At 36.0% G+C, this 26,446-nt stretch overlaps 1 protein-coding gene across 3 annotated transcripts in view; it reads right to left on the bottom strand.

The window, feature by feature from the left end:
• Positions 1 to 7,149: 7,149 nt before the first annotated feature.
• The window catches only part of TMEM255B (transmembrane protein 255B), a 117,439-nt gene continuing 98,142 nt past the window's right edge, over positions 7,150 to 26,446 (bottom strand). For all 3 annotated transcript variants that reach the window (XM_074299596.1, XM_074299597.1, XM_074299598.1), the window contains 3 exons: positions 24,528 to 24,687; positions 22,386 to 22,529; positions 7,150 to 9,742 (listed from right to left, as the gene is read on the bottom strand). In XM_074299596.1, coding sequence (XP_074155697.1) covers positions 9,575 to 9,742; positions 22,386 to 22,529; positions 24,528 to 24,687 — 472 coding nt within the window. In that variant the 3' untranslated portion in view covers positions 7,150 to 9,574. The remainder of the gene's footprint in view (positions 9,743 to 22,385; positions 22,530 to 24,527; positions 24,688 to 26,446) is intronic.

Raw genomic sequence — 26,446 nt, 5'->3', positions numbered from 1 at the left:
CAGTTGGAAAGACATTCAACCAATCTGGGTTTCAGTTTTTCCATTTGTAAAAACAAGAATGTGATAGAAATAAAGCTTGCTGCTTCACCCATATATAATTTGCTTATCTTAGAATATAATGTAAACTATTGTTGCTTTCATCCCTATTCACAGCTTACTGAACCTTGAGCCAGAAAGATCCAAATTCAAATATGGCTTTAAACACTTAGTAGTTTTATATGGGCTTGTCACTTAAGCTCTGTCTGCCTTAGTTTCCTCATCTATAAGTGAAGTTAATGATAGTACCTACCTCATAGAGTTGTGGTGAGGATCAAATGAGATGATATTTCTAAAGTACTTTGCAAATCTTAAAGTGGTATATAAATGCCACGGGCATATTTTATTTCTATTTGCTAATTAAAGATTTCCAGGCCAATAGCTAAATTTAAATAAATAAATAGCTTAAATTTTAAGGACTTTCCTGGAAGATATCTCCACATGTCATAATATCTGATCAGCTCAAGAGAGCAAAAATCTGTCAAAGTATCTGTGGAAGTCATAAAGACTGAATTCAATTGAAAAATCAAATTTTATCTTTCCAGTGATCTCATGAAACATTCAGCTCCTGTCTTAGATTCTACCTTGGAATTTAAATAGGGAATGTCTGCTTACTTCCTCATCCTGTGGAAAGTCAAAAGAAGTTATCTTGTTTTGAAGTGGAATTTGAGGAATTTCAGGTAACTTAGTAGAAATCTAAGCCTCAGGAAGGAATCATGACTAAAAGGCAGAGATAAAATTCCCGGAAGTATTATAAAGACAACTGAATTTGGAGTCAGAGAACCTCAATTCAAGTCTCAGGTTTGCTGATTCTTACCTGTTTGACCTTGGGAAAGTAAATCTGTGTATGATGAGCTTCCAGCTCTAAATCTCTGAACATATACAACTCAGAAGAAAAAGTCTATTCAATATGTGATTTTAAGACAAGTCAATTTGTCTCTATAAACCTGTATGCTTATCATAAAGGAATTGAAATAGATGATTTCTAAAATCCCTCCTAACTCTAAATCTTATGACCTATTAAAAAAAAAAAAACTATCCTTCATGCTAGATCTGAAATAACAGAACTATTAAATAATAAATATTTGTAGAATTGAATTGAATTGAATAGCTGAATAGCCTTCAGAGATGTAAAAACAGTCCCCCAAACCTAAAAGTCAATCATTAATTCCAAAGTTCTTGGTCCTTTTGAAAGCTGACAATTATGGAGAAGGGAAACATATTGTCCTCTAAAATTGTCTTTACTCCCTAAGAAGGTAATTAAGTTGGATTTTCATGGGGAAGGACAGACAAATAGTCAGAATTGGGCTAGTATTTCTAGAAACACATTCCCAGAATGAAGGATTTCAAAATAATTTACTAACCACTACAAAAGCTAAGTTGTTTTTAAGTAAATTGTTTAAATATGCTGTTCTCTCTATCTAATTCAACACCCCTAACTGGTCATCTCCAATATCACAATATCAGGGGAAAATTAACTGTATCTTTAAGGTCCAGACACTTACCCAAAGGTCTAATGGCACAGGCTAACCTGATTTTAAGTCTGATTATCATGCCCTCATCCCAGCTCACCTCCTTATTATCCCTTTTCTCCCAAACTACAACAAAAGCTTTCTTTTGAGTCTTCTTACATTCAGTCTTCATTCTCCAATTCATCTTCCATACAACTGCCAAAGTGATATTCCAGTCTATTTTTCCAGACTTATCTTTCCTTCATAAACTAAGTGATCTGGCCAACCTGACCTCCTTAGCCCAAACATAACATCCCATTCCCCATCAATTGAGGATCAAACAAGCTATATGAAAAGCACTTAGTATAAGCTCTGGCATATAGTAGCCACTTAAATACTTGTTCTCTCCCTGACCCCATCTCTATGTGTTGGCACATACCTGATATACATTCTTTTCTCATATCTGCCCAGCTCCTTTCAAAACCCAAGTCAGGTGCCATCTCCTGCATGAAGTCTTTCTTGTGTCCCCCCTATTCCAAGCTGCTAGTATCTTTAATTCCCATAGAAATTATCATGTATTGACTTTGTACATATATTTGCATTATATGTATACCTGCCCCAAATAAATATATGCTTTTTCAAGACAGGGACTATTCATTTTTGTTTTTGTTTTTTTTCTATCTCTAAGACCAAGCACAGTGCCTTATTAGTCAGGTGTTTAATAAATGTTAGTCAGAGATCAGAAGGAAAGCTGGAAACTTGGGCAAAAAATTTTTTAAAAATTTTTTTAGGTTATACAAGTACATTAATTTTTTACATATTTCCATATGAGTCTTGTTGGGAAAGAAAGATCAGAACAAAAGGGGAAAAACTATGAGAAAGGAAAAAAAAGAAGAAAAAAATAGTAAAACTAGTATATTTTGACCTGCATTTTCTCCATAGTTCTCTCTCTAGATGCAGATGGCATTTCCACACAAAGTTTATTAGAATTGCTTTGGTTCACTTAAATGCTGAGAAGAACTAAGTCTGTCATAGTTGATCGTCACTCAATCTTGCTGTTGTTGTGTATGGTTTCCTGGATCTGCTTGCTTCATTCAGTATCAATTCATTTAAGTTTTTCCAGGCTTTTCTAAAAATCATCCTGTCCATCATTTCTTATAGCACAATAGTATTCTATTATTTCCATATACCACAACTTATTCAGCGATTCCCTAACTGATGAGCATCCACTCATTTTCCAATTCTTTGCCACCATAAATAGAGCTGCTACAATCATTTTTGCACATGAAGTCCTTTTCCCTTTTTTATGATCTCTTTGGGATACAGACTCATAACATTACTGAATCAAAGAGTATTCATAGTTTTATAAACCCTTTGGGCATAGTTCCAAATTGTTCTCCAGAATGGCTAGATTATTTCACAACTCCATCAATGATACATTAGTATCCCAGTTTTCCCACATTCCCTCCAACATTTATCATTTTCTTTTCTTGTTATTGTGGCCAATCTGAGAGATGTGAGACGGTACCTCAGAGTTGTTTTAATTTGTGTTTCTCTAATCAATAGTTATTTAGAGCGTTTTTTCATATGGCTTTAATTTCTTCATCTGAAAATTGTCTTATGTACCTGATCTATTCTACTGATCCAGCATTCTATTTCTTAGCCAGTACCAAATTGTTTTAATGACATTTAATAAAATTAAATGTTTAATGTAAATAATGAATAATTAAATAATGTTTCAAAGACCACTATAGGTCTGGTACTATTAGATCACCTTCCTTTGCATTTTTTTTTCCATCAATTCCCTTGATACTCTTGACCTTTTCTTTTTCCAAATGAATAATTATTTTTTTTCCCCCTGAGGCTGGGGTTAAGTGATTTGCCTAGGGTCACACAGCTAGGAAGTGTTAAGTATCTGAGATCGGATTTGAACTCGGGTCCTCCTGAATTCAGGGCTGATGCTCTATCCACTGCGCCACCTAGCTGCCCCTATTAATTTTTTCTAGCTTTTAAAAGTTCGATTGGCATGGCACTGAATGAGTAGACTAATTGTCATTTTTATTACATTAGCTGGGCCTATCCATGAGCAACTGATATTTTTCCAATTATTTAAATCTGACTATATTTGTGTGAAACATGTTTTGAAATTGGGTTCATATAGTTCCTAGCAGGTAGACTCTCAAATATTTTATATTACCTATAATTATTTTAAATGGAATTTCTCTTTCTATTTCTCACTGCTGGACTTTGTAATATATAGAAATGCCAATGATTTATGTGGGTTTATTTTATATCCTGCAATTATGCTCAAGTTGTTAACGTTTCAAATAGATTTTTAGTTGAAGCTGAAGGATTCTCTAAGCATTTCATCATTTCATCTGCAAAAACGAGATAGTTTTATTTCCTCATTGCCTATTTTAATTCCTTCAATTTCTTTTCCTTCTTTTATTGCTAAAGCTAACATTTCTAGTACAATATTGAATAATAGTGGTGATAATGGGCATCCTTGCTTCACCCCTAATCTAATTGGGAATGTTTCTAGCTTCTCCACATTACAAATAATGCTTGCTGGTGGTTTTAGGTAGATGCTGCTTATCATTTTAAGGAAAACTCTATTTATTCCTATGCTTTCTAGTGGTTTTTTTTTAATAGTAATGAGTGCTGTATATTGTCAAAAGCTTTTTCTCCATTTATTAAGATAATCATATGATTTCTATATGTTTTGTTATTGATATGGTCAACTATGTAGTAGTTTTCTAAATATTGAATCAATCTGGTATAAATCCAACTTGGTCATAGTGTGTTATCTTGGTAATAAGTTGTTGTAATCTCTTTGTTAATATTGTATTTAAATTTTTTGCCATCAATGTTCTTTAGGGAGATTGGTCTATAATTTTCTTTTTTTGTTTTGGCTCTTCCTAGTTTAGATGTTTTTCAGCATGTTTTTCTGATAAAGGCCTCATTTCTCAGATATATAGAGAACTGAGTCAAATGTATATAAATGTGAGTCATTCCCCAATTGATAAATGGTCAAAGGCAGTTTTTAGAAGACTTCAAAGCTATCCATAGTCATATTAAAATGATCTAAATCATTACTGATTATTGAAATGCAAATTTAGATATCATCTCATACTTATCAAATGGGCTAATATGAAAGAAAGAGAATATGACAAATGTTCAAGGGGATATGGAAAAAAAAAATTTTTCCCCCTGAGGCTGGGGTTAAGTGACTTGCCCAGGGTCACACAGCTAGGAAGTATTAAGTGTTAAGACCAGATTTGAACTCGGGTCCTCCTGAATTCAAGGTTGGTGCCCCTGGGATATGGAAAAATTGAAACATTAATACACTGTTGGCGGAATTGTGAACTGAGCTAATCATTCTGGAGATCATTTTGGAACCATGCCTACCTAAAGTGCTATAAAACTGAACATAACCTTTGAGCCAGAAATACCACTAGTGAATCTGTATTCTAAAAAAATAAAAGGAAAAGGACCTACACATATGAAAAAATTAAAGGAGTTCTTTTTGTGATGGCTAAGAATTAGAAATTGAGGGGATGTTCATCATTTGGGGAATGACTAAACAAGTTGGGGTATATCATAGTGATGAACTATTATTGTGCTATAAGAAATAATGAGCAGGATACTCAAAGAATAAACCTAGACAGACATATGAACTGATGCAAAGTGAAATGAACAGATCCAGGAGAACTTTGTACAGAATAACAGCAATATCGTATGATGATCAACTAAAAATGATTTAGCAATTTTCAGCAATATAATGATTCAAGACAATTTTGAAAGATATATAAATCTTTCAAATATAAATATGGAACACTTGATAATGATAACATTTATGATGTTATCCACTTCCAAAGAAACAACTGAATGTAGATTGAAGCATTTTTTTTACTTTATTCTTCTTGGGGTTTGTGGTTAATATGGAAACATATTTTGCATGACTATACATATCTAATCTATATCAAGTTTCTTGCCTGCTGAAAAAGGGGATAGGGAAAGGTGAGAGGAAGAGAATTTGAAACTCAATTTAAAAAAAAATTAAATTATTTCACATATAATTAAGGAATATTTAATGAAATAAAAAATATATTTGTGGGGGGAAAGCTTGTTGATTGATTGATATTAGAAAACAAGGATTCCCTCCATTTCCCTCATTCTAACAGTCACTTTTGAGTCACTGTGAATTCTTATGTAATTCCTCTGCTATGTTCACTTCTGCTCATTTCAACTCCTGCTAAAATATATACTGTTTGAAGCAGCAGAAAAGAGAAAGGCTGGGATTACTCAAATCTTGAAGGAACTAAGCCTAGTGTGAACACTGGTTTTCAAAGAGGAAAATGATTTCCTTTCTGACTCCACATCCTCTCACAGTGATTCCCATAGAAACTGCTCCATCACTGAGCTGAAACTTAGTGGCATTGTGCTAAGTTCTGTTAACAAGGGAGCAGTCTGAGTTTTGATCATTTTATTCATGCCGTGGCAAATACTACTTGAATACTCATTCCAGATAAATCTATTAATAATGAAAAAGAATATAGTAGGACAAAGGAGTAGTTATGGTACTTGTCATTATATCTGGCATTTTATACCTACCCAAAACTTTCTTTGCTAAATGGTATACATAATTTGAATAGTGAAAAAAGCAGTTATAAATGCAGACAGAAAAATCTCATTAATTCAATTAGGTAATAAATTACTAACTGGAATGAGCAATGTCATGTAAATTAACAGACTCAGAGAATATCAGAGCTGGAAGGAGCCTCAGGATTCAACCCTCTCATTTTCATATGTATTTTGCTGTAGATTTTAAAATATTTTGAATGTTTGCTTCTTTAATATTCTGACATTTTTCCTTATGAATAAGCAATCAGACTAAATCATGTATATATCTTATTGAAACATCATATAAAATGTGTATATGAGTAATATGATACACACATGTGTACATGTGTGTATAGGCAACATGACACAATTAAGCAAGATTTAGCCACAATTCCAGGAAGACCTATATTCAAGACCTGCCTTGGACACACTGACAATGTGACCAAGGGCAACAATTTAGAGTCACTCAGTATCCTAGGTACTTCTCTAAGACTATAAGTTGCAGAAAGGGTACCAATCTATATTGGAAGAGTGTTTTGCTATCTATGAAGACCTCATACCAATGAAATCACAGATCCAATTCAATCATATGTATATGTAAGTACAAATGAATATACATATATGCATGTGCAATACTCACATATATATATATTTAAATATGTATATATAAATATATATACATATATATTTTAAAATGTATTCTACTTTTCCCAAACTTCTCCCCTGTGTGTAAGGGAAAGTTTATTTGTGTAAATATGTGTCTATATTTTGTGTAGTGCCCTGACAAGGATCTAAAATTTAATGTCTTTGTTTTGTTCGGCACCAAGAGAAGATGACTATACCAAAACTATTCTTTTCATGAAGAAATTTAAGAAAATGTGTGGTTTACAAAGAGTTAATAGTTTAAAGCTTTCCTGTTCCAAACTTAATACAAACAAAAGCCAGTATGTTGTTTCTAACCCATTAGAAACAATTATCACCTCCTAGCAAAGCAGAGAACAAACTGTTTTGATGTTTGACTTCAAGAGAAAGGGAAACATTTTATCCATTGTTTGATTTACTTTATTTTATTTTTCATAGTTTAACATCATGTACATATTTTTAACCTTCTAGGACCTAATTGATAGATGAGGAACATTACTGAAAAACTGAGCATCTTTGGTGAGAACTAAGCCAAGACTACAGAATTACAATACTCAAAGAAGAGCAGGGTCAATCCAACTATTTAAACTAGGGCTACCTTAGACATAGTAAATGGACAGCCAGATTCTACATTGTAATGTGAATGACTGTGGATATCCAGGACATCCTGATTAAAAATATGTCCCCTAAACTTTTGACACAGTGACTGACATTCCCACCATTAGAGAGCATTTCTTTGGCTGAAGGCACTTCATCTCCTGGAGAGAATTGTTCAAATCCAAATACCCCATAAAGCAATGAACACCTTAGTCCATAATCAAGCAAATTTCAAGTCATACTGAAGTTTTCCTTCTGCCACTGGGAGTTAAGCTGTTTAAAATAATTCAGATCTTCATTAAATTGTGCATACAGCAATAACAGCAACATCAAATACCAGATTCTCACTCGCTGCCTATAAAACTCCCTTCAAGGTGCAGCCTTTCAGATTGAAATATAACTTGGAAATATTTAATAAAATAAATAAAAATACACTACAATATAGTCAATGTTAATTTGTGGTTTTTAAAATCAACATATTATGGGGGGGATCCATTTCTATTTTCAGTTTAACAGCACTTGGATCTATAAACCTCAATTTCCTTAGGGATATTACATAGAAATATGAGTTAATGGGAAAAAAAGAAACAAGTATGGCCAGGTTGGTCACTATTTTACAGTTGGGATATACAGGAATGCAAATTTAAACATTCTATTCAACTATTCTCAACAAAACCAGCTTCTTACTGGAAAGATAATAAGTTTTTGGATCTTGATAAAATCTTCATTGGCAAAGAATTATCTTTCCCATTCTCCCTCCCCCTAACAACCCAAGTATCTTTCATATGTATGGCACTTTCTAGTCTCTCTGACCCAGTTTACTGTGATTTGACTCATCATGTGTTTTTCTTCACTCCTCTTTCCCTGGGAAATTTTTATCTAGCAAGATCAGAGCTTGTGAGGACCCAAATGGAATGTAAGTGGTTTCCCTTTTAGATGCTTTTTCCTCCTACAGTAATTCTTTTTGTAGATACCCAGAAGAAATACGTTGTTCTCTTTAACACTCAAGTGTCAAAACCAATTCTAAGACTGGTCATATAAAATAAGGCTGTAGCATTACAGCCGGCAGAGGGAGCCAAAGATCATATTTTCCAATGGATCTAACATTAAATATTACAATTTTTAAGAAAAATTAAGAAATGAGCTAGCACTTTAGGCATAGATATCAAAATTGAATCTGAGAATTCTAGCGCTGGAAGAGTCCTTTAAAAACCATCTAATCAAAGACATCTATTTTACAGACAAGTAAATTAAGTCACAGATTGGAGTAGAATGGAAAATAAAGAGAATGCCCTCTTCCCATCCAGCCAGAGCAAGTCAGAATAGTTCCTATACACAGCAGCTTTCTGGCAAGGTAGGCACTTAGACATTTGTTCACTCCACCTATTGATGAACTAGGCATCTTCTAGAAAACATTATGAACATATTATTCAAAACCAAATATTTTTAAAAATCAAATACAGAACCTCCAATAAAAAATATTTGCACAATAGTGATGACAGACTTTATACTCAAGAAGTAATAGTTAACACCCAGATAGTTCAGACAACTAAGAATCCTTTAAATATAGCATTGTATACTTGAAACTTCACCTTTTTTCTTTTCAGAACAAAGGCTACCCAGAGTCACTGTAACAATAGGGACCACATCTCTTCTATGTGACATGTGAACACACATATGATATACATGTATATACATAAACATATAGCATATTTTGTTGCAAATTAATCATGACACTGATTTTCTCTGGTCCCTAGGACAAAGGAATGATTTTTTAAATTGCTATAAGGAAATGAAGCTGAAGGCATCTGTTTTCTTTCTATGTCAGAAGAGGCACCTGTCCAGACAAGAAGAATCCTAGGGCCAAAGTAGTCTGCTGGTTTATAGAAAAGGACTCAGGAGTATCTGAAATGATGAAGTGCTGTTTCTGTAGAGAACAAGCAGTGTTCTTGATAAAGGTTCCCCTTTATCTTTCCCCCCGCCTCAGTTATTATGGTGGAGAAAGAAGGTATTAAAGGTGCCAGTCACAAGTTGGCAGCATTCTTCTTGGTCAGATATCTGGCCTGGTCTCCAGACTACTGGTCCGTTTTTAATGAATGTGAAGGGAGAAGAAAGTAAGTGGAACTGGAAAGAGTTTCTTGGTTCATCTGCAGGCAGTCAAAGCAGCTGGTTTTCTGGAAGTATCTTTTTTAAATTGCCATTGACTACAGAAAACCTATGCTGTTTCATGGTGCATATGGTGGAGGCTTTTCCCCAGGGAGGAAATAAGTTGGTGTATAGAGTGGTGGGGCATTGGGAGGAAGCCCATAGGTGGAGCTGGACTGAGACGGAGGCTGGGTGTCATCAGATAAAGAGATATCAGTGGATGACGAAGCTGGAAAATTGCTGGCAGGCTGTAATTAAACAGAAATGGCTTTCTTCAGTAAGCAAGATTAAAATTCAGGCTACAGCATGCATGCGGTGTATGAAAAAGCATGAGGAAAATGCTAAGTGATAAAAATATCCCTCTAAAGTGTTTTGCAGCCAGGGACAGAATTCCTACCAGAAGCATTTTACTAATATAATTGGTTCATATTCCTTTAGTAAGGGCAAGATGAATCCAAATATCAGTCATTGACTCAAGCAATATAGTAGGTGAGGTTGGAGATTCAAAAGAATTTTTCTCTATTTGGCTAGGTTGGCCCTGGGATCATCTGAATTTAGAATTTCATAGACTCAAATATTCTTAGAACTGAAATGGAATCTAGAGATCACTTAGTCCAATCCTCTTCAATGATTAAATTTCTTTAAATTCCTTAAAATATCCCTGCCTGAAAGAACCCAAGAATACTAGATGCTTCAGAAAGAGTTCTTATTAAAGGCACATATTTGACCGATTGTATTTGCTTAGGAGTAAAAATACCCATTCATCATTTATTTTTCTAATTAGCTGCCTTTTATTAGTCTTTCCTATTTTAAATCTTAAGATTAAATATATAATACAAAGATTCAATTTTTATAGACCCCAATTCAATATCTCATAAAAAGAATTTGTATCTTCCATTGGTTAAAATGTATTCTCCCAAGTATAGCCACCTAGAGTAACATCATTCAATATTAGGGCTGGAAAAGACCTAAAAAGCCATTTAGTCCAATTCTCCACCCAGGGCAGGAATCCTCCTTTACAATATTCTTAGTGGATGACCATTCAACCCGTACATGAACGTTTGCAATGCTGGAGAGACTACTGTTTTTGCAGTGCAGTCCATTCTATTTTTGTAAGGTGCAAACAGGACATTCTTCTTCCTATTGAGATGAAATCTATCTTCCTGTAACTTTCTCCCAATGGCCTTAGGTCAGCCCTCTAGAGCTCCATGGATAAAATCTAATAAAGACTCTTCTTCAGGATAACCTTTCAAATATTTAAAGTCAGCTATCATGTTCCCCCCACTCAGCTCCTCTTCTCCAGGATAAAACTTTCATTTCAGCACTCCTCAGGTGAAATAGTTTTTAGATAATTCCTTTTTCATGATTCTCCTTTCCAGATGCATTTCAATGTGTTAATATCTACATAACTGAACACAGTATTCTAGAGAACATAAAACAATTCAGAGTCCAGTGAGACTTTAGATATTGTCCTTCTTTTAATGCAAACTGGGAAACCAGATATTAATTACAGAGTCATTCAATAGATAAAAGGGCTAGTCTCAGAGTCAGGAAAAGCTGGTTTTGATTCTTGCCTCTGTCACATACTGGCTATGTGACCACAGAGAAGTCGTTAATCTCTGAAAGATCCTGGGTACTGAAGTAGTTAAGTTGCAGCATTAGTTGGGATCTGAGTTCAAATCCAGAATTCACACACAGATCACTGTGTGATCTGGACAAACACTTAACTGGGTTTGCCTCAGTTTCCACAACTGTAAAAACAATAGCACCTCCCTAACAGGATTTCTGTGAGGATCAAATGAGATATTTGTAAAGTGTTTATTAGCACAGTGCCTGACACACTATATGTATTTACATACCTTCCTTCTTCCTCTTCCCTAGGCAATTCTCCAATTCTATGTTATAGAAAAACTACAAGTATGTAGCAGTGATGAAATATCCCACAGATTTAAACATTTTCTACACCTCCAAGAAAAAAAAATGATATCAGGAGATGGTTTTTTTTTTTTTTTTTTTTTTAGGGGGGGGGGAATTGAGGGTCTACGTCACATTATCAGCTCTTATTGAATTTGTAGAATTTGAATTTGTAGAAATCCTGAGTCTTTCTCACATGAATTTACCATTTTCAAGTATAGAATGTACAGGTATCCTTCTTATATGTCTATTTACCACTCCAGCCTTATTGAAACTTGCATCTATCATCCAGTTTCAGTTCCTATTCCAAACTTTCTGTCATCTGTAGGCTCAACTGTTTCTAGTACTCAACATCCTCAAGCAATGGTGAAGGGATTTCTCTGTAGTAAAGGGACATTTTCTCTGTGTTTTAAATAAAATGATCACACTGACCCATTCATTTACATTCTAGAAATAGAAACTGCAAAGTTAACTTTTAAGGAAGAAAAAGTGGAGAGAAAGCATAATGTAATTGACAGTAAGTTCACATCAAAGATAAGGAGAACTGGATTCATGTATCACTACTGGCTGCATGACTCTGAAAACAATCACCTAACTTCTCAATGCCCCTAAAAAATGCTCTCAAACTCTCTATCACAGTTGCAGAAAAACTGCTGTACTGCTCTTTTAAAAAGAGTTTTCACACCAGAAGTTTTCTATACCAGTGAAATTATTCAAATGAATCCCTGTCCTTCCCTCTACTTCCTTCCTCAAAAATGAAACAAGAACAAAAGTAATTTTCATACAAGGGAAGAGAGTAGGGGGGACAGAAAATATTTTAAACCATCTAAGTTTTATTTCCTTTCTTCATTATTTATCCACTGACTAACATGTTTTTAAAAGTGTTAAGTTCAGGATAAGAAGTAAAACACCCTCTCTAAGACACACCCTACACTGCTACATGTTTCCCCAATTATATATGAATACCCATACAAACATTTCAGCTTTTCTAGAAGAACAAACATATCTATCTGAATATCTGCGTGCACAAAAGAAATATATGGGGTCAACTATAGCTTCATGGCTTTAAAGGGACAGATTTCTCTAAAATGTTAATGGAAGTCAGGAAGTCATAACCTAAGTATTTACTAACAATCCTGTGTCTCAGGATTTAAGATCACTCATTCTCTCTCTCTCTCTGTCTCTGTCTCTCTCTCTCTCTCTCTCTCTCTCTCTCTCTCTCTCTCTCTCCCTCCTACTTATTTCTGTCTCTCTGTTTTTTTGTCTGTCTTTCTGTCTCTCTTGTCTCTCTCTGTCTCTCTGTGTGTGTCTTTCTTTATGTTTATCTGTGACTCTATCTCCTTTTCACATACACACACAATATGCTTTTCTAATAAGAGTATAACAGCAAAAAAAGTCCTTTCTAGCATATGCCTTAAAGTCTATTTTTATCTAGGAAAGGACAATTAGGATTTAGCTGTACTATTTCAAATTGAGAGAGCATTGATAGTACCTACAGTCCTTTAGCAATATAGAAACAATAGAACTTATCACCTCCCTAGCAAGAGTAATGAGTTAAAATGGAAAACTACCAGATGTAGTCTGGGTTCAGCAGTTTTTCACTTGTTTTGGTCCCCTCCATCCTCTCAGCCACCCTTCCCAATACAGCCCCATACACACAAACAGAATTGAACACATACTTCATACCATTTATCCTGGGGGTATTTTCCCAAAACTTAAAATATTAATTATGACTTGGCTTTTGATGCATTGAAGTTTTTTAATCTTTGAACATGTCTTTTGTCATTCATTAGTATCAAGTCACATTAGCTATTGCTATAGGTCTTGATTCTCACAAAAGGATATTCACTAATATTAAGTCATATTAACTTTTGTTATAGGCCTTGATTCTCACAAAATGATAATAGCTTTGGACTCAAAAATAAACAGACAGGGTTATATGAAAATATAACTGATTAATAATATATATTTATTTTTGAAAACTTTGTTCATGTTGCTAGTGAGTAGGAAGGTCTCATTGTCCAATTTTTAGGTTTCTTGCCTTAAAAAGATCTTAGAAAGGTAAAGAACTGTGATTGGCACAGATCCGCAGCTTTTAACTTTTTATTCCATTTTTACTGACCATTCAAAATACAACTAAAAAGTAGCTGGCTCATTTTCTGATCTCTATTCTGTGGGTGTATTTTTAGCTGCTAATTATGTCAACAGAACACTTAACATATTTCCTTTCCATTGCTTATGAGTTTAACTGAAACGGAAATATCGATTCTGGTTTTCTTTTCTTAGGGAGTACATGGAGCCTTATTTGATTTATTCTCTTGTGAAATCTGATTGTTAATGTATATGTAATTACAGTCTTACATATGTTACCATAAGAGCTAATTAAGTCATCAGCATGAACCAAGATCTCCCATGAGACAATGAGATCAAGGAAGTTAGATTATACAAACCAGGATGGTTGCTGTTTTCCAAAAAAACCTAATATCCCAAAAGAGAGATGAGAAGATAGTACACCATGTTAGGATTACTAAGTGAGAACTCAGGTTGTCTGGAGGGTGACAAGGTGAGAATTCAGGTTTTCTGGACAGTTACAAGGTGAGAACTCAGGTTGACTTGATAGAGGGGGCAAGCTCATTGGCTGAGGTGGTTCTTCCCAGAAGCCCTTGCATTATCCCACGCCCATTCTCTGGGAGAATAAAAGAGAGGACAGCACTGGGCGCAGAGCAGATCGGCCTGGAGAAGGATAAGAGCTGGAGGAGATTCAGAGCCAGGATTCAAGAGAAGACTCTCTGCATTACATCAGGCCTGACGGGGCTCTCTGCAGGAAGGGAAGTCACTTCTAAGGACAAGAGTTAACAGCAACTGCCTGGAGACAACGGTTCGTTACAGGAAGAAGAATCTGTCTGAGAGATTTGAGTAGACACAGCAGATCTCTTCCCAGAGAGCGATCCAGCAGCTTCTGGAGACGACAGCTCACTACAATTGGCGCCCAACGTGGGGCAAGGACTTTTGCTTATCCTGACAAGAGGAGCTAGACCAGACCTTCGCAATTTGGCGCCCGAACAGGGACAGACACAGTCCTGATTCCAGTGGAAAAGCTTCCGATCTAGATCTCAGTCTCTCTGACCCAGAACCGTGAGTAACGAGGAAACTTTGTTAAAGATTAAGTGAGTGTGCTAATAGATAAATAAGGAACTTAACTTGTTAAGGGCTAAACCAGGAATCTCTTATAGCTGAAATGGGGCAGATGTTAGCTATATTCAATCCCTGGACCTCAGCCGACTCAACCCCAGCCCCAGACGCAACCTCAGCTCCATTCAGGAGTGGTACTATAGAGAGTATAATCAACATAATTGAGGAGCAGAGTTTACTTGTAACCTGGGTACAGATTGCTAAACTCTTGGCTGCATTAAGACACACATCCCCTTGGTTCTTAGAGGAAGAAAAGATAGATGTAGATAAATGGAAGCTAGTGGGATATGAAATGAAAGAATTTCAAGCAAAAAATGGGCCTCGTTCAATTTCTGCAGAAGTATTTTATATCTACAACATAGTTCAATTAGCCTTAAACTATCAAGCAAGTTGTAGGAAAAGGAAAAGTTCTAAAAATGAACAGAGGAGGAAGTGTGAGGAAAAAAGGAAAGATCAAGATCTTTCCCTAGAGCAAGAGGATTTAAATGAGGAATTATGGTATGATTCTCTTGAAGAAGCTTCAACCCTGCCTAGAGAACAGATTATTGACAGGCCCACATCAACCCCACCTTCAGAGATGGAGGAAGAAAGAGGGGAAGAGGCAGAAACACAAACAGAATTGCCTGTGAAGAAGCCTAAGCCTATGACAAGATTAGAAAAAGCATTGGTTAAAGCTAAGAGAGAAGGACAGGATATAAGTGATTTTATACATGCATATCCTGTGATTGAAAATACTGACTCTGTAGGTAAAAAAAGGAGAAGATATGCACCTTTAGATTTGAATAAAATTAAGGATTTGAAAAAAGGTTGTACCCTTTATGGGGCTACATCAGCTTATGTCAAAATGTTACTAGATGGTTTGTCTTATGAAGTCCTAACCCCGAATGATTGGAAATCCATAGCAAGGACATGTCTGGAACCTGGAGAAAATTTATTATGGCTTGCGGAATTTCATGAATTATGTAAAATTCAAGTCAGATGCAATTTGGAAATAGGAGTTAACACACAATTCACTTTTGAGCACTTAGCTGGTGAAGGTCAGTATGGAGAGAATTCGGAACAGATTAATTATACCATGACAATATATGAACAAATTGCTAAGGCTGCAATAAAAGCTTGGGGGTGTCCTTCCTGGACAGAAAGATCGTGGAGAGGCTTTCACTAAAATACAGCAAGGTCCCAATGAACCTTTTGCAGATTTTGTGGGACGTTTGCAAACTGCTGTCAAAAGAACTATTGGAGAAAATTCAGCTACAGAAATAATGACCAGACATCTGGCTAAGGAAAATGCCAATGAGATTTGCAAAAGAATTATATGGGGATTAGACAAAGATGCTCCTTTAGAGGAGATCATAAGACGCTGTGCTACAGTGGGAACAAATGCTTTTTACACCCGGACAATGATGAATGTGGAAAGACAGGGTCCCTCCTGGCAAGGGACTTCTAGAGAAACTCGGAGATGTTTTCAATGTGGAAAAATTGGACATCTAAGAGCTCAGTGTAGGTATGGAGATACAGTGAGAAGACAGGGTGAAAGAAGACCTAAAACCCTATGTCCAAAATGCAACAGAGGACTCCATTGGGCATCAGAGTGTAGAGTAATTCAGGGAAATAGGATGAGGGGCCCAGGTCCAGGGCCCCAGGCAAAAAAGACTTGGGGCATGATGGCAGCTGATGTTACACCTAAAGAGCCTTTAGAAGGCCAGGACTCTGATTTAATCAATCAGCAGAGAAGCAATCACATGGCAGAAAGGGATTACCTGATAAGTCAGTCAAAAGGCAATCAGATTGCAAAAATGGATTACACTTGGGGAGAATACAGGCCTTTTAAACCAACAGGGCTGTGCCCAGTGCAAACAACTCCAATGTAATTGCCAGATGATGAGAAGAGATTTAGAAAGTGGTAAATAGAAGGAAATTAGATAGGTTAACTGCCTGGGAGAGAGGGTTTGCTTGTATTTCTTCAGCAGGAGAAGGAATCAGATGGATGCCAACAAGTCATATTCGCCTTGTCCATCAGAGAGAGACAGAAAAAGAGAAAGACCTCAAAATAAAGGTGAAGATTTAAGAAACATCTGACACTGAAAGAGCATGGATAATAAGAAGACTGTTAAAGAACTTTAAAACCAGCAGGAATCATTGGACTTCCTCACACAAGATGAGACTAATGGACAATGGACTTATGGACATTTATAAATTTTCAATTTATGATTATGTTATATACTTCTAGCATGCGTTATGTTACTATGTTACTATATGCTTATGTAATTTATGTAATTATCTGTAATACTTCCCATATTGATGGATTTATGTTTCAAGGTCATTTATGTAATTATCTGTAATACTTCCCATATTGATGGATTTATGTTTCAAGGTCATTTATGTAATTATCTGTAATACTTCCCATATTGATGGATTTATGTTTCAAGGTCATGACTGTCCTATGTTCTAAATCAAAAGAAAGGGGGAGATGTTAGGATTACTAAGTGAGAACTCAGGTTGTCTGGAGGGTGACAAGGTGAGAATTCAGGTTTTCTGGACAGTTACAAGGTGAGAACTCAGGTTGACTTGATAGAGGGGGCAAGCTCATTGGCTGAGGTGGTTCTTCCCAGAAGCCCTTGCATTATCCCACGCCCATTCTCTGGGAGAATAAAAGAGAGGACAGCACTGGGCGCAGAGCAGATCGGCCTGGAGAAGGATAAGAGCTGGAGGAGATTCAGAGCCAGGATTCAAGAGAAGACTCTCTGCATTACATCAGGCCTGACGGGGCTCTCTGCAGGAAGGGAAGTCACTTCTAAGGACAAGAGTTAACAGCAACTGCCTGGAGACAACGGTTCGTTACAGGAAGAAGAATCTGTCTGAGAGATTTGAGTAGACACAGCAGATCTCTTCCCAGAGAGCGATCCAGCAGCTTCTGGAGACGACAGCTCACTACAACACCATGTTAATAAAATGGGATCATCAACTATCTTGGATGATCCATTTCTTATTTATGAAAGATAATCACCACTCTTTAGTAAAATACATATTTCCCTTTCAGTTCTTTCCTGGTCAACCACAGTAATATCATATAGTGGAAAGAGGATTGAATTTGGAGTCAGAGGGCTGTGTATGATTCTCATTTCTTTGATTTTCTAACTGTGTGGCCTTGGACAAGGCAACTTAACCTCCTGGGGCCTTAGTTTCCTCATCTGAAAAATGAGTGGGTTGGATTAGATAGTCTCAAAGGTCCCCTCCAGTTCCAAATCTATGATTTTGTGGTTAATATTCCTTGAGGAAAAACTTTCTCCCACTTCAAAGATTAATGTTCTATAATAGTAGTCAATGTTAGAAAACTGAAGCACAAAAATAAACATAGTTTACTTATAAAACAAGTTAGTCAGGAATCTAGGATTAGAATTCATATTTTTCAGCTTCCAGTACATTTTTATTCTATTAATTACTGCAGATATCTAAGCAGAAAGTAAACTTATCTTAAAGTGAAAATCAAAAGGGGAGTGTTCTTCATCTTGAGTCCATAACAAAGACATTCAGACCATTAGTTATTGAGGAAACTTTTAAAAAGAGTTCTATACATATCCCCATCTCTCTTCTTCCTCTTTCTCCTTTCTTTGTTTTCTTCCCCTCTCTCCTTCTCCCCCACTCTTCCTCACTTCCTTCCTCCTTCCTCTGTCTTTATCTCTATGTCTCTCTCATCTCTCTCTCTCTCTATCTCTGTATTTCTCTGTCTCCCTCTCTCTCTCTCTCTGTCTCATCTCTTCTCTTTCTGTCTATGTGTGTCTCAACTCCTTTCTCTCCTTTTCTGTCTCCACATCTCTGTTTATCTGTCTATTTTTGTCTCCCTCCCTTTCTCTGTCTCTGTGTATGTGTCTCATTTCCTCTCTCTCCTTCTCTCTGTCTCTCTTTGTGTGTCTCTGTCTGTCTCTCTGTGTCTGTGCTCTATCATCTCCTCTTTCTCCCTCTGTCTCTCTGTCTGTCTCGGTTGTTTTCTGTATTTTTATCTATCTATCTATCTATCTATCTATCTATTCATCTATTTATTTCTGTCTAATCTCCTCTTTCCATCTCTCTGTCTCTTTTTGTCTTTCTCTGTGTGTATGTGTCTTTCTGTCTTTCTCTCTTTCTTCTCACCCTGACCTCCATCTTCTGGATCTCTCTAATTCACTCAGGCTATAAGTTCAACAAAGTATAAAAGTAACTCTGACAGGCCCATTCCCACTACTGATCACCACCTTTGATCTGCTTTCTGTTCCATTCAGGCTGGTTAAATCTTCTTTAGATAGCCCAGTGGCATCCCACTCCTGGGGCTTGGCACCCTCATGCTGGGTTTAGCATGGATCTTCAATCATCTTGGCCCAGTGCACTTCAGAACTCTTTTAAACTCAAGAGATCCACCAGCTGAAGCTGGGGGTCAAGAATCCCTGGGATTACATATGTACATTGCTAGACCCGGCAAAAATCGTCATTTTTAAATGTTCATAAATCTTAGGCAAATTGTTACAGTAACAGTATAAAGAGCCTAAGCTCTGCAATCAGAGGACCTGTGTCCAAATTCTACCTCTGGTGCTTACTAACTGTTTGACTTTGGGCAACTCAGTAAAAACCTTATGAGCCTCAATTTTCTTATCTATAAAATGAGGGGATGTGGCTACATGTCCTCCGAGGTCCCTTCCAGCACTAATAAACTGGAAGTCTATATGGAAGCAGGAATGGGTTGGTCAAAGAATCTTAATCAGGGTAAAAGGGTATTAAGAGAAGTTTTGAGGACTTTCAAATGTCCTTTCTGTTCAGAAAGCTCAGTTTTAGCTTCATAATAATTTTCAATTACCTCTCACTACGGACAGATCATTATATCCTTTCAACCTCTCTGCCTTATTCTGAATACCTCACTATTTGGTTGAGGGATCATATGTGTGAAATTAATTCTGTTTAAATAGAGCTGAATCCTCAGCACATGATAGAGTATGCAGGGAGGGGGAAAGCACTGAACTCAGTATTCAAGTTTTAACTCTAACATTTCCTAGCTAAGTGATTCTTGATTGATCATTCCACTACTTTGGATCTCAGGTGTCTAATTTATAAAGCCAAAATGAGAAGCAGAAAACTGGATTTGGATTTGGAAAGATGTGAATTCATGTCCTGCTTCTGACACAGACTGGACTCTGGGACTTTGGTGAAACTACTTATTATTCTCTCAGAATTAAAAGCAACACCTTAAGGCTCTAAGTTACAAAGCAAATGGCAATTTGCTAAAGAGAATAAAAGGAGTTCCTTATCAGTTGTTCCCTATACTATTAAAATCAGAAGATTACAATAATAATAATAATAATAATAGTATTCACATTATCTACCTTTCATATTTGTTACATGAGGAAAGCATTTAAAAATTATAAAATATTACAAAATGTAAAGTAATACAATTATGTTAGGTATTTGTGAGAAACTCCAGAATTGAATGTGAGTACAAAGTTCTAAGCTTCTGTGACTGTCCAAAATCTCTTCCCCAGGACCTACCTCAGGAATTGGGATAACTCTCATTCTAGTTATCCTGAGACCATTAGGCTGGTAATGGAACCATTAAGAATTTCTACAGAATTATAGAAATGTTGTTCCTTTATAAGAGGCCACTCCAGGCTCATCTCCCACCATGAGTTCCTGAAATTAAATTATGCTCTATGAGCTATATACCCAAATGGGGTGACCCCATTTGGACTTGTGCCATTGCTGACAACTCTCCTGATCACATCCCCTGATAGTGACCTTTTGCCCCAATGGCTATCTCTTTCCAAATCCCTTTGCCCTTGAGCAGATATAAGGGATAGTCTGGAAGAAAGAAGAACCTCTAAGAGGTATTTTCACAACTTAATAGTTTGGGTATAGTCCATTTGCACTTGCTAATGAGATGTTTACTAATCATGGCAACAAAACCACATAGGACCATTTTATAGCCCAAGAGAAATGTCCAGCTAGACTGGTTTTGATATATAGCATTTTATGTAATGTTTGTCAAACTGTACTCAGGGGACCATGAAGTATCCAAAGGTTGTTTGTTTTGAGACCTGTATGTTGTTTTAAAGAATCTTATGTTATTTTATATTTGATATTAAAATAAAATTAAAATAATAAAGAATGAACCAATTAATTAATGACAAATAATTTTAGAGAATTTTACAAAAAAAGGTTCTACATTTGCATAGAATGAAGGTTTTTGCCATGGCAAAAAATTTAGAACCACCAATAAAGTTGATAATTGAAAAAAACATTTATTAAGCACTTAGTATGCACTAAGCACTGTGCAAAGCTTTAGGGATACAAACCTGGGATAAATGTGAAGATAGCCCCTGACCTGAAAGAGGCCTACATTCCAGGGCAGGAGACAACACATATGTGGTTGGCTAGGTAGGGATACTTTAGTTTGCTACTTTATAGAGATAGCAAATGGAGCAGTAAAAAAAAAAAAAAAATAGATTGACATTTCATTCTATCTGTGCCACAGTTGCAGGGTCCTGAAACCAGGGGCTCAAAGAGACAAAAGTGCTAATGGAATATGTGGGTAGGAAAAAATAATTATTAATGTATATCCAAGACTTTAGGTCCTACTAAAACACTTTCTTCCTAGTTTTCCTATACTAATACCAAAGCTCTTGCCTGACCACTACAAAGTAAATTGTTCAAGAATAGCATATTTATATTTTAGAGAGACTGCAAACTCCTAGAGAATCCCATTATAGGATTCCAATATTTCTGATTCACAGCTTTAGCAAGCTTGTAGGAAGAGTTACTTGTGGACTATAGAAGCAATCTCTTCTCTCTTACTTCTGGATCAACCACCAGATCAGCCAACATTGAAAATACCAAACTGGTTCACTTTACTAAGTCTACTATTTGGTCTTTGTTGTTGTTTGTCCTTTCTTCTAGGAAAAGATTATTACATCAGGGAAGTGAGGCCATGGCATTCAAGGGTTTAAGTGAGGTGGGCTGTACAAAGTCTCTGCCTCACTTTCTCTCTAATGCTATGTTCAGTGGCAAGATATAAAGATAACTAGAGACAGCCCTGCATAAGTGAGAGACCTTAAGTCTTTTTAAATTAATATCCTTAATAGGTCTCCACTTGACTAAAGCCACACCCATTCAGTGATTAAGGCCAAGTAGCAATTGAGGCATTGAATTACTTTGTCCAAAAAGGGAAAAAAATCTAATCTAGGAGGGGAAGGCTCTGAGGTTTTTGACCAAAGCAGAAACCAGTACAATTTATATTTACTTTGATTAAATCAAGAACCCCAAGTGGGGCTTGGCCTGGAACCTATCATTTGCCAATCAATGAGAGCCAGAGTTGAAGGCATGGTTTTTAAGAAAGAAATCTAGCTGGAAAACCCTGTTGGGAGGTTTCAGCATTTAAAAAAATCATTCCTCCAGGCAGAAAAGGTAAGGGTATGATACTCTATGTGGACAATGATACCAAAGAAGATTAATGAAAGGATGAGGTTGTCCACTGTGATTTAATCCTCAAAAGTTAGAGATTTAACCCCAGATTTCTTTTTATATTGGCTTTCTTATCCATGATTTTAAGTACAGTGGGTAGCCCAATCACCAAAGAAAGGACATATTAAATCCTTCCCTTTGCCTCCTTTACCACTATTGGTCTAAATATTATCTAATAAAAATATTCTTTTCCTTCATTTTCTCTGGTATGAAAGCATGCTTGATTTTCTTCTAGGTGAAAATTAAGAACAAAAATTAATAACAAAAAACAAAATATTAAGAGGAAAAAAGAAGGTACTATACCTGAAGAGGTAAAGGGTAGGGTGAGTAGGCAGGAAGGGTTGTTGTAGAAGGACAAAATCCTGCATATGTCAAGATCTGCTGAGCTGGATTGTAGAGTATTTGAGGAGGAGGTGCAGAACCATAAGCCATTTGGGATAGGGGTACCTAGTTCAGAAAATCAATCAATCAATCAATAAGGTGTTGAGTATTTTTTTATGTGCTAAGCAACGAATACAAAGAATAATAGCTAGCATTAAGATAATATTATGTGTCAGGTATTCTGCTAAGTACTTTACAATGATCTCATTTAACCCTCCTAATCCTATGCTATCATTATTCCCATTTTACAAATGAGGAAACTGAGAAAAACCCAGGATCACATAATGACTGTCTGAGGCTGGATGGATTCAAGTATTTTAGACTACAGGCCCAGTACTCAATTCACTGAGCCGCTATGGTGGGTAAAAGATGAAATAACTCCGGTTATGCAATTGAGGGAATTAAGATAGCAAGTAGTTAACTATAGGAATTGAGTAAACCACAATAACCCCATCTTGTGACTTAATTCTGGAGCTAGCTTAGTACCTTTACTATTCAAATCATAGATTTAGTCCAATTTCTGTCTTGTGAGAAAACTTTGTTCAATTGAAGTAACTGTGAGAAAACCTTATTGCATTGTTTGAGCCCCAGCCCTGAATGACTGGAGCGGTGGACCACCTCTACCTGTTGTTTAAAGACCCTTAAGTAAAGACTTAGATTGTGCTGACCAGAAAACCAGTCAGATTCAAAGATTGGTACAAGGTGTTTTCTCACAATTGAACATTTCACGCAAAAGAGGGATTTGAGGGAGGATTAGATTGGTAGGTCCTTAAGCTGGCCCCAAAACTGGTCAATCAATTATTGCTTCCTTCCTGTGATTGTTTTACAAAACACTTTGGGGAGAGTGGGATTGCTCCAATTAGAAAATCAGATTATTTTAAACTTTATAACCTAGTTTAATTGTTTTTCTTTTAATTATTTTTGGTCTTATCTGATTGTTTTTTTTTAATGCATAAAAATCCCTTTATTCAGAGTCCTACAGCAAAAACTGAAAGTAGGCCTGGAAACAAATTCGTGCTTAATAAAACTGATATCTCAGAAAACTTGAACCTTTGTTTTCCTCAGTCCATATCATCTTTCACCCATCACTTAAGTAAAAAAACCTCTCCCTGCCCTCATGGAATTCACATTTTATCCTGGGTTTATAACATATTTGTATACAGGTATATATAACACAGATATGAGATAAATGGCAGGTGGGACTTTATTTCCCCCAAACATACTATCCATATATAATCCAATTACTAGTATATGTCTCTGGAAGTTCTCTGGGAGCAGTGACATGTTTCATCAAGGTTTCGCATCTTATCATTATTAATCATAGTTCTTTATACAAAATATCCACTTAATAAATATATTGTTGAATTCAGAGTACTGAGAGTTTTGTGATAGCTGGGATCTGAGATTATAAACCTCAGCCAAACCCTATTTCTCTTCTCCCTTGAATAAGCACTGTATTTTTCTTCCTCTGCTTTCATTCACATTGTTCTCATCTTTACCTATGTTCATCTATAAAATCATACTGGATTAGATGATTTCTAAGGTCCTTTTAAATTCTAAATCTTTTATTGCAAGATAAATGTTAAGCCTAACTCAAATGGTGCAACTCCCTGGCACCATTTCTCCCTTTTAATGACTTTTCCCTAAAGTCACATGGCACTCTTTACCTCTCTTAAATATACTTTTCAGGTAATCTAATTGTTGGCATGTACATATATAAATTGTATGGGAGAAGTGACATGTTTTATCAAGGTTTTGCATCTCTCATTATTAAGTACAATTCTCTATACAAAGTACCCACTTAATAAGCTTTTTATTGAATTGAACTAAATCTTTGAACTCCATGTCCAGTGCTTTTAAAATCGTGTCTTTCCTGAGGTACAAGTTCATAAAAACTAATTTTTCAACCATTCCATGTTATAGAATGTGGTGTATATATGTGTATGAATAAACATGTGTTTATACACACATGTGTGTGCATGTATACATTCATTGATTTACATTCTGGATCTAATGTGAAAGAAGAAAGCAATGTATGTCAAAAGGGAGAATCACCCAACTCACCATGTCCTTAAAAGCCCCCAGGACAGCTGCAGTGATGATCCCCAGAAACAAACCAATGATGTTCAGCACTGTTGAGGTCCACAGCAAACGGTAAAGGTGAATCACATCCTGACAGCCACTGACTCCAACAAACTCATAGTAACTGGTAGAGTGTTCTGTGCTACAAAAGTATGCGATATTGGTATCTTCTAATTGTTTCAAGTAAGAAGGGGTAATTTTGTTTCATAAGCTAAAAGGTGACTATACATTCATTAAGTGTTATAATAACATACAAGCTACATCTTATGTATTTTATATGCCTTACAAATTATACATGTGGTAGTCAAAAATGGTCAGCAGTTCTAATCAGTGTCCACAAGTTAGGTTACTTTAATATAATCATGAGAAGTAGCACATTATGGGGAATGGAAAACTATCCTCAGAGTCAGAAAACTTGGAGGAAAGGGATAGGTAACCCTCAGAAGGTCACTTACCAAGGAGTTTCTTGGTTCATCAGTAAACACCATCAATCCCACACAATTCACAATTCTCAGGTTCCCCCCCATAAAAAGGATTCCCCTAATCAATCAAACCAAGTTTAAAATTCTTCTTTTTTCCCAATTAGCTTTTTAGCACAGATAAATATTAGAGAAGTTGAAAATCTCTTTAATATAATGTCTAAAAAGTCCACTGTAACATAGTAGGCACACTGAGACAGCCAGCTAATAAAGTACCTACTATGTGCCATGATTTCTACTAAAGGAGGTAGGGAGTGGGATGGAGGTAGGGAAGAATATGAAGAAAAGTCAAAGATATTCCTGACCTGGAAGAACACATAATATAATAAGTTGACCTGAAAGAGAAGACTGGACTCAAGTTTTGCCTATAATACATACATACATGTGATATCAATTGACCTGCACTAGTAGAGGAAGTTTTCTCAGCTGAGAGTTCTCCATACCAAGTAAATTCACAGGTCTAGTCTCTATTCTATTTAAAAGTTAATTTTTATTATACACACCCACACTCACACCCCATTATAAAAACAAAATAAAATAAAACAAGGACAGTGCTAGAGATTCAGATTATTAACAAGCACATTTCCCTCCAATATTCATGTCTCATGCCTGAAGTTCCCTAGTCTACTATCCCTCATCTCCTTGGATAGAGACATCTTTGCACAGCATCCATCCAACAATTTCCCATTCATGCCCCCAAACTAGAAGAATGGTCTGAATAATCTTATTTTGTTTAAGCCTAAATGGCACATTACAAGCTTCATGGCAGTATATATGTGACACACACACACACACACACATACACACACACACACACATATATATATACTTATGTATATGTGTGAATATATACATATACACATATATGTGTGTACACATATAGGCAAATATATATATATATATATATATATATATATATATATATATATATAGAGAGAGAGAGAGAGAGAGAGAGAGAGTCAATGATAGAGATTTTAAAAACTATTAATGAAACTTTGTAAGACTATGAGAAGAATTTTATTTATTCCACATTTTTTTTTCAGTAGTAAAGCATCTCATGAAAAAGCCAATAGTTCTCTAGCCTTGGTAGCTGTATAGATCAAAAAAGATTGATTTCTGCCACTCAGTGAGCAAACTATCTTTCACAAGGTTCTCTAACCCATCTCCTCTACCATAATATTTCATGTATAAATAATTGTATCCCTTTTGGATCTTCTCTGAGAGTTCCTATGTGACTCTGGATAGTTAGTCTCTTACACTCTTTGTGACTCTGTTTCCTCAATTGTAAAAATGAGAAGGCTGGACTAGATGGTCTCTAAAGGTCCTGTTAGACTCAAAAACTAATCGGTCTCCAGGATAACTCCCCAGGAAGTGATGCTTCATGGAGCACTCCAATTTTTATGAGACAAGTGGGCTTGTCTA

The sequence above is a fragment of the Sminthopsis crassicaudata genome, chromosome 3 (assembly GCF_048593235.1).
Source record: "Sminthopsis crassicaudata isolate SCR6 chromosome 3, ASM4859323v1, whole genome shotgun sequence".
Taxonomy (NCBI): Eukaryota; Metazoa; Chordata; class Mammalia; order Dasyuromorphia; family Dasyuridae; genus Sminthopsis; species Sminthopsis crassicaudata.
This window is presented reverse-complemented; position numbering and strand designations above follow the sequence as displayed.